General features: G+C 34.1%; 1 protein-coding gene across 7 annotated transcripts in view; it reads right to left on the bottom strand.

Annotated features, from left to right (window-relative positions):
- Nucleotides 1-15697, bottom strand: part of QKI (QKI, KH domain containing RNA binding) — a 143262-nt gene that overhangs the window by 26717 nt on the left and 100848 nt on the right. For all 7 annotated transcript variants that reach the window (XR_004038701.3, XM_030852971.3, XM_030852972.3 and 4 more), the window contains exon 4: nt 14319-14462. Coding sequence is in view for 6 of the 7 variants with exons in the window: in XM_030852971.3 (XP_030708831.1) it covers nt 14319-14462 (144 nt within the window). In the remaining variant the exon portion in view is untranslated. The remainder of the gene's footprint in view (nt 1-14318; nt 14463-15697) is intronic.

The following is a 15697-nucleotide window of genomic DNA, read 5'->3' as shown; positions in this document are numbered from 1 at the left end:
AATCGTGGAGTATTTAAGAGAAAACTTTCTTGTGGTTTTTTCCTGAGCCTTTTCCCATCGTAGTTTCTACTATGAAACCTACTATCCACTTCCTCCACTTCCAATCCAGAGATCACTATAATACACCAAATAAACAAAGAATGTTCTGGGACCTTTAAGTTATTTAATATAGGGGGGACTATAAGTGGGTAAAGGAGAAACAACATAAAACAAAGTTAGGTACACACCAGCTGGAGATGAGCTATGAATGCCATGCTAAACAGTTTTCATTTTTACCATGCAGTGACAGAAAGCCACTGCAAACGTGTAACAGGGAGTGTGACGGTGCTTCTATATATTAAAAAGAGAGCTCTGTGGAATCTAAAAAACAAAACAAATGAACAAACATAACAAAACAGAAAGAGAGTTACAGATACTGAGAACAAACAGGCGATGCAGTGGCAGAAAGAAATAGGTGAGGGCGATTAAGAGGTACAAACTTTGAGCTGCAAAATAAATGAGTCCCAGGTATGAAATGTACAGTATGGGGAATACAGTCAATAGCTATGTAATGTCTTTGTGTGGTGACAGATGGTAACTAGACTTATTGTGGTGAACATTTCGAAATGTATAGAAATATCAAATCATTATGTTGTGTAACAGGAACTAATATAAGATGGTAGGTCACTTATACTTCAAAAAACAAACTCATAAAAAAAAAAAAACTCATGGAAAAAGAGATCAGAGGCGGGGTGTAGGGGAAGGGGGAACTGGATGAAGGCAGTCAAAAGGTACAAACCTCCTGCTATAAGATAAATAAGTACTAGGGATGAAATGTACAACATGAAAAATATAAATACTGCTGTATGTTATATATGAAAATTGTTAAAAGAGAAAATCCTAAGAGTTCTTCATCACAAGGAAATATATTTTCCTGTTTATTTAATTCTGTATCCGTATGAGACAATGGGTGTTCACTAAACTTATTGTGATAATCATTTCATGATGTAAGTCAAATCATTATGTGTACACCTTACAGTGCTGTATGTCAATTATATCTCAACAAAACTGAAAGAAGAAGAAAAGGACAGGAAAAAAGAGAGTGAGCTCTAGCTGCAACTAGGAGGGAGTACCAGTGGATCTAGCCCAATAGTGAAAACAGAAAAGGTTAAGAGTCACGTGCTATTAAGAGGCAGAAGCCGAACTTGATGAGGAAGTATGTGGAAAGGAGTGGGGGACTGGGGGAAAGCAGAGGTGGAATGAAGGACATATGACTTCCAGGCAACTAATGTCATCCACACAGAGAACACAATGTAGCAATCACTGTATGAGGAAGACAGGGAAGGATGTGATTTTACTTTTGGAAATGTTATGTTTGAGATGCCTATATGTCATCCATGGGGAGGTGCTGAAAAGACTGGTGATCTGGAGTTCAAGATTAAAAGCATAATAAAAAATGATCACTATGGCAGTGGTCCTTGGAGGTATGGTTACTGATGAGACTGCCCAAGAAAAACAAATTAGAGAGATCACTCTGGGAAGTATCCACCTTTACTGAGAGCATGACATTTCTGAAGAACAAGTATCAAGTGATCAAATAAGTAATAGGGAAACTCATTAGTTTTGTCCTATTCTCATTTATATTACTAAATCTAAATCTTTCTGTGTATTGAAGTCTTGGTTTCTAGCCTGGTAAACAGCAGTTTCTCAGTAGAAGTTTGTGAACTGAACTGCTTCTGACAGTCACTAAGTGCGTCTTTTAATTTCTACACGTACGTTATAATTCCACAGGTGCTACACTCAGTAATCAAGGTATTTTATTTAAACAGAGCATATTGCCACCATTCACAGAATTCATAAAATAATACCACAAAGTAAGCGAATTCATGAATCTGATAACTTGCTCGGAGATATTATATTCTACAAAGAAGTTTAGCAAAAATACTGATGCCATGACAGTTTAATGGCATAACTTTAAAAACAAATCAATTTATATTTAATTTATACATTAAAGATTATTTTTTCTCCACAAAGGCATTAAAGGTTAAGAGAATAAAAAACAAAAGACATCTACTTACATAATCCTGCAATATAGGCTTCAGAGTAATTCCCATAAAGGAGAAGTCTTATTATTAATAAGTATCACTTTTGAAATTAAATGTTCAAAATTCAGCTATCAAAAATACAGAAGAAAATTCAAGCCATGAGATGAGCTACCAAATAAGTTTACCTGAGACAGTCTTAATACTAAAATGCTCATCTGAATCATTAATATACTACTAAAATCTCATAGTGGTAGTTAATCTGAATTCTACTTATAAATGTAACACTAAAACATTTGAAATGTCAAGAAAAATTGAGTATAAGGGTCAAAAAATAAGAGCAAGTTAAATAAAATATGGGGCATTTGGTTTTCTTAACTTTTTTTGTCAATTCAATTTCAAAGTACATTAATACAAAGTGAATGGATTACAAATGTTTCACCTATATAGAAGGAACATGATGCTACTTACCAACCATCAGAAGGGCATGCAAACAAATTAAAGGGGTGCATGAAAATAATTGAACTGAAGAAGACACACTGAGCAATCACCCACCTATTTTTTTCTATTAAACAACTTGAATTCTTTAATAAAAATATTTATATTTTAAATTAATTTTAGAGATTTGTGTAGAATACCATACACTTAATAGGGAAATAGAGAAAAAACTAAACTGCATTATCCCAGCCAGTGAGCAGCATATTTAATCATGGAATAGAAACATTAATATTTAAGAACAAACAGGTACAAGCAAGAATAAAATGTTATATAACAAATTCAACATGCAAATTCTGAGGGATGCATGGAATACAAGATTAAAATGGAAGAACTTCCTATATAAACTGCAAAAATATTTCTTCAGGAATAAACATACGTTGCCCTATTATTCTAAGCCCAGATCCCCTGTTTTATGTTTGCAACACCTCACATTCCGAGTTGTAAGCCATCTACACTGCCGACCCCCACAAAATACTGTATTTAGAAAAGCTACCCCTCAATGAATCCTTATACGAACAAAAAGGAAGATGTTTCTCAAAGCCTTTATTTATGAGAACTTGTAGATAAGACATATTTTATTATTATCACCAAGAAACTTCATTAAACTGAAGCCTCAAGTTTGGGGAAAAGCCTCTCTGATCGTTTTAAAAAGCCTGACCCACCTCCAGACAACATTATGGCTGAACGGTAGTAAAGAGAGCTCATAGAGCTGCTCAGTGATTCACAAAATTTTGGTTTGATAGTGAGTGAAGTCTTAAAATCTACACTTTGTCACACTTTCTTAATTTAACCTGTCTGTATGGATTGCTGTCTATCCAAAGATACAGCGCTTTTAGTTATTTGTGAAAATTCTAGTTGGAACAATGTTCCTGTGACTGGCCTAATGCAGAATAAATGACACAGCTACAATTCTGGTGAGGTATACAAAGAAACTGATGTAAAATTGAATTAAATTGTCCCACTCTGGAAGAAAAAATTAATCAGCACATTTCAATTTCTGCAAATACTTTTCTTTCTCATCATGTTTATCAAGCAGTATACACCCACTCCCATCAGAGTACCTTACACTTAAGCATGTAACATGCTAACGCCATTTTGATTCCAGGAGTTCTGGACTTCTATGATGGTCTTTGTATTCTAAATTTAAATGTGATTTTTACAAAGTCTTCCCTGTCACTGGGTCTAGTTTTATTGATTTATTAAGGTTCAACAATAATCTTAGAAATACAGAATTTGAATCAGACTACTACTTTGATAATTATACCTTAAGTAGTAATACATAAAAATTTATTTATTGTACTTTAAAAATATTTATTTTATACTTTCTCATCGGAATTGAACAATCATTCCGCATTCCTGCATCTCCTTGTGAAACATTTTTGAAAAATTCATCTACATTTACAGGCTACTAAGGTTAGCAACAACCAATTTTTCACTTTCCTTACAAAACTTTAATCTAGTGACTTGAAAATGTTAACAGACTTCCCCCCAAAGAACTTATTCATTACGTGAGAATATTTTACAGTCTCAAAAATTTTAATACCTAAATTTCACTAAGTTTTTTCTGGAGGGTGGATATAAACCGCCAATGCAAGAACTATTATTATTACTGATAACTTGAGGAAGCATAAGTGATGTTCATCACCGGAGGCATTTACAGCAGCATTTTCTCACTAAAAAGTCATTCCACTAAAAACCCAGTTCTTCTGAGAGACAGGGAACGCCGAAGCTCTCTCTGCCAAGTATTTACATGCAACCTGAATAATCCAGTTTACGAGTATAAGTACCTTACTTGTTTTCCAAAAAGCTTTAAATGTTCACCTCTGTGAGACAAATGTGACAAGTGTAAGATATATATTATGTGCACTAAGCAAAATTAATCTTAAGTTAATGTTTATTAAAACAAAACAATCACTTTAATAGCATTATTTGAAGATACACTTAATTTAGGAAGGCAAATTTATGTCTAGAGTTGTCACTTTTTTTCCTCCAGAGATCTGGAAGAATATGTCTTTTCTTAAATGTGCTTACTGTACTATATTTAGTGAAAAGACAAGCCATAGTAATCGGATCATCTGCGTGGAAGCATGGATCAGCTTATTCACATGAAGAATGTAAGAAGCTATCAGCCTTCTATACAGTCCTGCCTGTATGAGAGGAAGCAAGGACTGGCTGCTTTCAAACCTGTAATTTATGAGTTTATTCAAACCCGCCAAATTGCTTTACGTAAACGCCTCTCACATTTAAAAATTCCCATGGCAACTCATTTAGTTTGGCAGACAGGAAGACCCAAATTCAATCCTTTTATCCTGCAGCTAAACCATTACAATGGTAATTCTGCTCTGACACTCTGAAGAGACTGCTAATTACTGTACTCTGGGTCCCTAGACAGTTCTCCCATCCAGATTAAAATAGTTGTGCAAGGCAGAAAATGGTAGCAACACCCTCTTTACATAAGAGAGATGCTCTCTCACATTACAGCTCTATCAAGGGGCAAGTGCATTACAGCTAGATGTCTTTTAATGTATCTTTTAATACCTTACCTTCTTTCCCAATAACATGAAAAGGAGGGAAATCATACCACAGATTTCAATTACTGATCCCTTGGTCAAGAACTAAATGCAGGGCCATCAGTTCATTAACAATCCAGTTTAATACTTGAACTCCAAGATGAGACTACACTATCTCCAGAGTCATTACCTCTCTTCCTATCTTACTCTTTAATTCTTTTCATTTATTTTCTGGTGATAATTAATACACAGTTACCTATGAGTCAAACGGTGATAGTACTAGAAGAAACAAATCTCTGGGAAACATGAAAAGCAAACTTAATAAAAAATTATTTTGTGAAGGACCCTTCACTTTTCACTACTCTCCCAAATAATGATGACATTGACACCTATAGTTTTTTTTAAGAAGTGAATTTAAGTTACTTTTTTTTAATAATCTTTTTCAAATTTCATAATATTCTTGAAATAACTGGCAACTTTAAAAATCCTCAGCTGGAAATTCCTCAGAATCTACTAGATCAATTACTTAGGTTAATATTACTGAGCTCTATGTTTATAAATGCTTTCATAAAGAGATCAGCTATATACTCAAAACCAACTCACGTTCAACTCCTCAAATACCTATTAAACAAACTTAAAGAGGCAAAAAAAAAAAAAAAAAAGACACGCTTATTCCCCCCATAAAGTAAGAAAGTGAAACAAACACTTTATGAATTGTCTGGGACTAGTGGCATCTTGTGTACCAAAGCTGGTCTTAAATTATCAGACAGTGTAAACTTCAACTGCCTGAAATCACTTAATTTCTCTAATACAGGCTATGGTGACTCATTTCGTCTTTTCAGTTTAGTATTCCATCTCCCCAACAGAAATCTTTTACCCCCATTCTTATTGAAAGAAAGGAAAAATTATAGTGAGAAAGAAGACATTTGAGCAGGTATCCCTCACTTCTACTTTCCCAGTCTTTATATCAGTAATATTCCCCAACTTCCACTGTTCTAGTGTTTTGTTTTGTTTTTGCGGTATGCGGGCCTCTCACTGCTGTGGCCTCTGCCGCTGCGCAGCACAGGCTCCGGACCCGCAGGCTCAGCGGCCATGGCTCACGGGCGCAGCCACTCCGCAGCACGTGGGATCTTCCCCGACCGGGGCACGAACCCGTGGTCCCCTGCATCGGCAGGCGGACTCTTAACCACTGAGCCACCAGGGAAGCCCCTGTTCTAGTGTTTTTTATGTCCCTTCAGAGAAGATTAGAAAAGATCATAGGATATGCATCTATATGTCTTAGTTAATGATGAAACAGTATTCTTTTCCAACGAAACAGAATGAGAATTAATTGAAAGAGGGATGGCACCTGATACCGGAGACGGTAGATGTACTCCCACAGTGAGTGAGTGAGGGGGGGGTGGGGGGACGGAGATACTTGTATACACGTTATTTTTTTAAGTAACATTAAGTGGTTTACAATTTTCTTATTTATTATGCCGCTGTAAGCAAAAAGGTATATTGGTGAGATCATGGACTAGCAATTAGGGCGCCTTTTGCAGTTAGGGACAGAATCACTTTCTTTTGGCATGGTGCCTCCTGTGACCAGGAATGAGCTTGTAACTGGCATGGCCAATGATGTAGCTAAGGTAATCAATCCATACAACATAAAGAAAAAGAGAAGAAATGAGGGAACATGTGTCTTGCACTTTCACATAACTAAAATAATAATTTTTACCTTTACAAAGTCCTTCTAAGGCAAGTAAGCAACAATAACCCAATTTTACATATAAGGAAATAAAAGTTCTAAGTTTAAGTGACAGTCCCTGACCATGCATGATTTGTGCAATCCTACTGCATTTGTTACCACTCTAATGACTTGAAATGCACAACTCTCCACCTCTAAAATGCATATACACTAATCCCCTCTGTCTCTAGGAACTTTGTACCTTGAAGTTCCAGCTCAAGTCTCACCCACCTATGTGAAATCTTCTCCCCTAAATACCCCAGTCCACTGTGACATCTTCCTGTAAACCTCTATAACATCTTCTTGAACACTGATTGCCACCTATATACTGCTTGTTACTATCGCTCTAGAAAATGTGCTGCATTAAATAATTGGCATTTGGGGGGGAGGGGGAGACAAAGACTTCAAAATTAAAACAAGGGGAAAGTTGCCATTACATAAAATGAAGAGTGAAATCTTTTAATGATGCCAAACTGTTCATATAGGTTATGTAAGCTATACATACATACATGTACACATGTGCACACATCAAATTAGTCTGCCATTTCAGTGCCTTCAAGGAGAACACGCTAGTATGCATAAATATGATTACAACGAATGAATGGAGATCTTTACACATCTCTTTCAGTAATTAACAAAAATAGGGGGAAAATGGATAAGGACAGAAGAACTGAACATTTTCAACCACCTTCATCTAAATGACATTTATAAAACACATATCCAACTACTGTAGAATACATGTGCTTTTAAGTGTAAAAGGGATATTCACCAAAACAGACAATGTGATGCAATATAAAAAGTCCTAATTAGATGCAAAGAGAGTGAAATCTTATAGAAAACATTTTCTGAGAAGAACAGAATTAAGTTAGAAATCAGTCACAATAAGATAAATTTAAAAGTCCCAAATATTTGGAAACATCTGGAAATAACCCATAGGTCAAAGAAGAAATCATGAAAAAAATTAGAAAATACTGTGAAGTGAATAGTAATAAAAATACAGCATAATATTATATTTGAGATGCAGGTAAAGCATTATTCAGAGAGAAAATTTTTAGTATAAACAAAAGGTCTTAAGTCACTAATCTTCCACCTTTAAGAAGCTGCGAAAATAAGGTTAAACCCTAAAGAAAGAATATATAAAAGCAGAAATCAATGAAACAGAAAAGGAATAAATAGAGAAAAATCAACAAAACCAAAAACTGGTATGTAGCAGTAAAAGAAGATTAAAATTAATAAAGCTCTAGAGCTGGACTGATCAAAAAAAAAAAGGAAGTCACAAATTACTAACATAATGAATGAAAGCAAGGACACTACTACAGATCCTACATACCTTAAAAAGATAAAAAGGGAATATTATGATCAACTTCATGATAAAAAGTTTAACTTAGATGACAAAGACAAATTCCTTGAAAAATACAAAAAAAAGAAAAAAATTTAAGTTCTATATTTATGAATGAAATGGGATTTGTAATTAAAAGCCTTCCCACAAAACCACAAGACAAAGGCAAGCCACAGATTAGAATATCTGTCCAATAATGGATGTATTCCCAATATATATAAAGAACTATTTTAATAGTAAAAAAAAAAAAAGACAATAAAGAATGATAGAAAGATTTAAAGATACTTCATCAAAGAAGATATATGATTTCTCAAGCAGCACATGAAAAGATGCTCGACATCACTTGTATTCAGAGAAATAAAAATTAAAACTTCAACAGGTGAAAGGATAAACAAACTGTGGCTTATGTATTCAAATGGAATACTAATTATCAATAAAAAGGAACAACTCACTGACACATATAACAGCATGGAGGAACCTCAAAAAAGCCACGCCACATGAAAGACAGGCACAAAAAATGAAATCTAGAAAAGGCAAACTCATCTAAAATAGGTAAATTCATAAAACCAGAGAGTAGAATGGTGGTTGTCAGGTGCTGGGGGAAGGGAGGGGCGGTAGGGGAAATGGGGTGATGTCCATAAAAAGGTACAAACTCTCAGTTATGAGATGAGTAAGTTCTGGGGGTCAAAGGTACAGCGTGGTGGTTACAGTTAATAACACTGTACACTTGAAATTTACTAAGAGAATAGATCATACAAATAAAAAAACTAACTATGTGGGATGATGAATGTGTTTAACTTGATTGTGATAATCATTTCACAATGTATAGATGTACATCAAATCATCACATTGTACACCTTAAAAAAAAAGCACTTGTACATCCTAAATATAAACAATTTTTATTTGTCAATCTTATACCAATAAGGCTGGGGGGAAAAAACAAAGTTTTTAGATCATAATAGAAAAAAAGGCAAAACTAACCCCAGTTGTTGCCTGGGGGCGTGGGGGGGGTAGTTAATTGATAGCAAAGGGGTAAGAGAAAACTTTTTGGCATGATGGAAATCTTGACTGTGGAAGTGGCTGTTAGTGTATACAGTTGTCAAGGGCCAAACTGTACATTTCAAATGAATGAGTTTTTATTTTATGTGTAAAAAAAAAGGAAAAAATTCCTCAAGAAGCACCTCTTCTTCCTTCTTGTCTTCAAATGACTATTCTTCAGCATTAAAAAGACAGCTTCTATGTATTTAAATCATGAGTTTCCAGATTATTTCTCAAACAGGTATCTCTATAACGCTAGATGTGAATACACTCTCAGAACAAAAATTCTGATGGTCAATTAAATTTGGAAATGGTTTCTACCAGAGGTTCACAATACTTACTAGCATATTAAAGGCTTCCTTTACCCCAAATACCTATGAAAAGTATCTCATGAAATACAGTTAGGGAAATGTCATTGCCTAAATATTAAAGATCTTGCCGTAAATAATTTTCTGTATCCCTAGTGTTCTAAAATACAGCCAACCTGGAATAAGTATTTGTTAATCTGAACAGAACACTAGAATAGCTACACTTGGATAGCCAACAGGCATCTCAAATTTACTAGGTCCAAAACTGAGTTCCAAGTAATCTCTTCAAAATCTGTTCCTAACATATCCTTCATCGAGGTAACAGCAATTATATCCTTCCAGTTGTTCAGGCTAAAAATCTTGGTGTCATCCTTGATGCCTTGCTTTCTAACATCCCACAGACAATCCATTAGCAAAACCTGCCAGTTTCACTGTAAAAATATGCTCACAACCAGACCATGACTCACCGCTATGGCTACACTGGCCCAACCCATCATCACCTCTCGTCTGAATTAATGCAATGGTCCAGGAATTGGCAAACTTCTTCTGTAATAAGCCAGACAGTAAATGGCTTTTCTGGGCATATGGTCTCTGTGGCAGTTACTCAACTCACCACTGGAGCGCAGAAGCAGCCACAGACAACACGTAAATGAATAAGCATAAGCATGGCTGTGTTTCAATAAAACTTGTCAGACAATGCAATTTGAATTTCATATAATTTTCACATTTCATGATATATTCTTCTTCTCCAAATATTATTCTTCTGATTTTTTTCCTCAGCCATTAAAATATGTAAAAACCATTCTTAGCTCATGGGCTATTCAAACACAGGTGGGAGGCTGGATTTGGCCCATGGGCCATAATTTGCAGACTCCTACAAGAGCTTCCTTTCTTTCACCTTGTGTTCTTTATTCTGTTTTAAACAGAGCAGGCCAGCAATCCTTATAGAATATTAATCAGATTATGTCATTCATTCCCCTCTCCTTAAGCACTCCAATGGTTTCACCCATTCTAGACTAAAAGCTGAAGTCCTTAAAATGGTTAACAAGGGCCTGCACAATAACTAATCAATTGTCCTAATATGTACATGAGAATATTAAGACCAAATTAATTAAAAGCAGATTTAGATACTCTGTTACAAAAGGCAAAAGAAATGGGAATTTATAGCATATTACAGTATCAGTACAGCAAGAATAAAGGAAACAAAAACATCTGATGACAGAATTGGCAAATGAGTAAATTAATTTAATATACAAGCTCTCTGTACGGATCAAATCTATGTTAAAGTGATTTGAATATACAAAGATAAGAAGTCATAATTTCCCAAAATTCTGTATATTTGTAAGCACATTAGGTAAATGCTAAGCAAAGACTGTAAGAAGTTCAGCCAAGAAATTTAACAGCCCAGTTTATTTTGAAAGGCTCACAGGAAAAGTGTGAGAATTATGATGTGAATAAGAACAAGCATTAAAATGTCATCTGAAGGAAGTTTTCTAATTATAATAAACCAGTTCAACACACATGTCTAAAAGCCTAAGGTTTAGATATATAAAATTAGTAATTAAATAATCTACTAAAAATACCATTTGTCTAATTATGAAGTAATTTATCATAGGGTTATATAAAATTAGTAACTGCATCATAGAAGTTTAATTAAAGAAACAAAAATTTATAGGAAAGCATATAGCAGCACATTGCAATTCGGCCTAATAACAAACAAAAATGATCAACATATCCTGTCTTAAATATTTAGCTAAAATTAGGAAATAGTCGATATTGTAAAACTCCATAAATATCATAAAAGCTAGTTTTTCCACCCAATTAACTTTTAGAACAAAGCAGTTACATAAAACCAGAAATCACAAATGCAGAATCACAAATCCCTAATAATTCCAAGTAACACTAATTTCCTTATGGGGTTCACTTAAAATGAGAAGGCTATTACCGTATCAAATCTTGACATGATTGTTTCTTCCTATATAACCTTTGCTTAATGTTCTACCTATATACTCAGTAAAATTCTACCAGTTTGAGGATTTCCCCATAATCTTTTTAGGAGGAATAATGTTTTTTCACTCATTTCCTTATACTGCATCCTAGTACTTCAAAAGTCTTTCTCCCATTTATAAGCTAACTTGGAGAGAACCAATACTTACAAAACATGTGAAATTTTACTTTATACTTATATGAAGCCATCAAAAGTCCTAAAATTAATTATTTCATAAACATTTTCCTTCTCTGACTTTAAAATTTTTACAACTACCCATACTTTGTTTACAATTAAGAGCCATTTCTTCAATATACAATAAGGAATTTCAGAGCAGATAACTCACTTGTTACCCCACTTCCAGAGGAGTGAAATGGCAAGTCACTGATAATCTTTATATGATTTATTTAAAGAAAAAAAAAATCACTCGTACTAACTTATGAGAGAATGAACTGAATGGGTTAAGACTAAAAGTGAAAAGACAGGTTATTTTAACTGGGTTGGCAAGAATATATGTCTTCAAGAAATACTTTTGGAGATAGACTTATCAATACCTCAGCAGTTGGTCTCTGCCAAGGATGACCTAAGTCCCCAAAGATGAGCAAAATCAGGGCACTGCTCAATAGTCCTTTTCTATCAGTGAGTATGATTTGATTTTCACAAAATGTTTCACTGTACTTATGAGAGTACATTGAAGATCTCAAGAATGTAAGGAGGTATGGTTCAGATTTATGGAAATGAGATTAAACAACTGATTAACTGTACCTACAATGAAAAGGATATTTTTAGTAGATACTTGATGGTAACAGATTTAGACTTGCCAGACTAGTTATACTATATGTAACTAAAGAAATGACTCTTCTCTAGTTATGCATGGTTTATTCTGTGATTTAAGAAACAAAAGAGATTAAAATAAACGGATTACTGAAATCAAAGAAACATCTGAAATAAAAATGGTATTATCCAGGGTAAACAAGTTCATTAGGTAAAATATTATGACTCTACAAATGAATGAAGTGTGATCATCTCAAAATCCCTATTACTTTTGCAGTGAAATTAGAAAATGCTAAGGTTTCTCTGAGTTCTTGTGCTTGCTGGAAAAATGGGGGGAAAAGAACTTACTTTGTAAGGTTGTTTTGAAACCCTAATTTGAATTTTAAAAGTTTGAACTCTAAACATTAAGTTATGTGTGGTGTTACATAAACTGATGGAGACACATTCAAATCATCAAAATTATTAGAAAAATTAGAATTATGTCACAAGGAGCACAGCTACAACCTTAACCGAGATTTATTAGCCTTATCTCCAGATGTAAAATACAAAATGGAATATTTATTACATTTAATTATAAAATTTTAAATCAAGCACAAAGTCTACCAACTCTCCCCTCCACACCCCCAGGTCCCTTAAGCCAGGATTAGATCTTTTGCTATATAACATTAAACATAATAGGCACAAAAACATTAAACTACACACGACTCTCTTTCTACCTCTTTCCAGAAAAGAATTTATTCTACATGGATAGGTAAGAAACATTTATACTGAAATAATACAAAGGTAATCCCATACTTCAGCTATAAATTCATTCTGTAAATGATATGTAAACTGAATCAATATTCCCCACAGAAACAATATGAAACCAGGGATTGTGTACCTGTTCAAAATGTGATCATGAAGATTTAGAATTTTTGTTACAAAAAGCTAATGTAAAAACTCATCTAATATAAATATTTTTAAGAACCATGAGAATTATTATATTCACATTTTTGTGATTAAAGATTAAAAAATTTAGTAACACCCAGGGTTTGAGACTGTGTTGAGAAACAGGTATTTTCAGATAACACTGGCAGGACTACAAATTGGTACAAATTTTCTGGAAGGCAACTTAGAAACTTTAATATGAGTAAAGTACTAAAATTTAAAATGCACTTTATATGGAGTGGAGGATAAGATCACTGAAGATGAAGCAATAAAAGAACTGAGAGGCCAAGAGTACTGAAAGGATCATTTACATAAATAATGAAATCTTAGGGGAAAAAATTTCAACTCCTTTTTCTGTCGTCCCATTCTTTCTTGAACTTGAGCTAATCAGGCTTTTAAATCCACCATCCAAAAATCTGTTTGGCAAGGTCACCAATGACTACTACTTGCTAAATCCAATGGTTAACTCCCCATTCTTATCTTAATTGAACAATCTTCAGCAACAAACTTCTCTTGGCTTCCAGGACTCCACACTCCTGGTTTTTCTCCAGCCTCAGTGACTCCTCTCCTTGGGGTCTTTGCTTATGTCACCCTCCAAAATTCCTTTTGGTGTCTTATCTACAATCCCTAAGTATGAACTTCAATAGTTTTTATTATCTTAGAAATATTAAGTGAGTTAAAAGTGTGAAAAGTGCTCAGAATGGTGCTTGGTACATGAGTAAAAGTTAGCTCTTATTTTTCTAAAAGAAAATCTTACCATATTATGGGAAAATTTCACTATGAAACATTAGCCTTTATGTGGTAAACAATGATATATGCCAGGAGAGTACGTGGAACCCACAGACAACTCAAATAATGTGCTCCCACTAACACAGCTCACCCAACATAAGTATTAATTTGTACAGACTTCTGTACACCCATTACTTGCTTGCAATGAGAAACTGATCCAAAAAAAGAGAGAAAGCTTTCATCACCCTACTTACTGATGACGCACCTACATTCCTACCCTATAATAGAGTGATGCAAAGGTAATAATACTTTTGAAAAAACAGGCCACTAATTGAGTTTGCTCCCCTCACAAGATTCCCTTCACAAAAAATAAACAGGGAACAGATTTTCCCATTTAAGGACTGGAGCAATGTCTGTTTGTCTATTATTCTATAGTAAATGATTTGGAAATTATTACTTACTGCAGGTACCAGTAATTTCTTCACCTCCTCAACGGCTCTCTTCAGTTTGATCTCTGCTCTGTTTTGAGCATCTTCCACAGTGATCAGTACATGTAAATCTTCATTGAGATGCTCCCAATTAGGCTTGCCTCGATTTTGCTCCTCCTAAAAAATTTACAAAGCATACTATTACAAATTTTTCTTTTCAAAGAGAGAGCACATCTTTCATGATAATAACCTGTTGCAATTATTAAGCTATGCTCGCATTGTTTTGCTATGACATTATAAACCTTTTAAATTCTTCTCTTGGCAAAAAGCCTGAGTGTGAGACTACTGGGTATTGATAGCTAATTCAACAAATATTTGTTGAGCACCTACTATGTACCAAAAGCATGGAGCCAGATACTAAGAGTATAAGAGTGAACAAGGCAATCACAACCCCTGCAGTGCTCTTATGTACCAAGAAACTTATGTATAGTGTCATCCTCAGGTTATCATGAAAAGCGTGTTATCATTCCTATATTTTACTTATGAGTAAATACAAGGTCATCGAGGCTAATTTAAGCAAGTCACCTGTCAAGGTCAACTGACGAACACCTTGCCAATTCAGGAACTGAACCAATATTTTCATTCTAAAATTCACCAATTTTTCCATATCGTTACAACTACTTTTAATAACACTGGCTGAACTCAAGATTAGGAAAAGTATTTTGCCAACAGACACTACTGTATAAGACAGATGCCATTTGTTTTAAGCATTTCAAGTAGTAATCATAGAACCATTTCATTGTAAAAATAATCACAACAAGGAATAAATGCGAGAATAGTCTTAACTGTATTTCTAACAGACCTTACTTTGAAAACAGTGAACTGTACAGTTACTCTTTAACCATACCATCTTAAATACTAGTTTTAGTAGAGAACATCTACGTTTCATTTCCTTGGTATCTTCAACTGACTTAGTGAGCCCCAGGCTGAAAACACTGCCAAGGGAGGTTTAGAAGTAGAGTTGGCCATACTTCCCTTTCACCTAAGATATAATAACTTCAGAACCATTTCTTGCTTTAAGCTTTAGAGATAATATACAAATATATTTATAAATATTTCACAAATATGAATTCTTTAAAAATTAAAAACAATATAAATTTATAAATAAATATAAGAATAGTATAAATAAATGCATATGGTTCAGTGCCAGGTACCATACATAAACAATACCTGTTGTTGAACTTTCATCTTTAAAGATTACTATTTACTGAACGGTGAGATTCCAATCAAAGAAAATAAAACTGGTATAAAAAAACAGCTTTCTACTACAACTCATATATTTGCAGATGCCATACTAGGAAAAAATCTATGGAACTCAGCCAATAGGGATAGAAATAAGTTCTTAAAGTATA

This window comes from Globicephala melas, chromosome 14 (genome assembly GCF_963455315.2).
Source record: "Globicephala melas chromosome 14, mGloMel1.2, whole genome shotgun sequence".
In the NCBI taxonomy this organism is placed as follows: Eukaryota; Metazoa; Chordata; class Mammalia; order Artiodactyla; family Delphinidae; genus Globicephala; species Globicephala melas.
The sequence above is the reverse complement of the archived record's forward strand: the minus strand, read 5'-3'. Positions and strand labels throughout refer to the sequence as shown.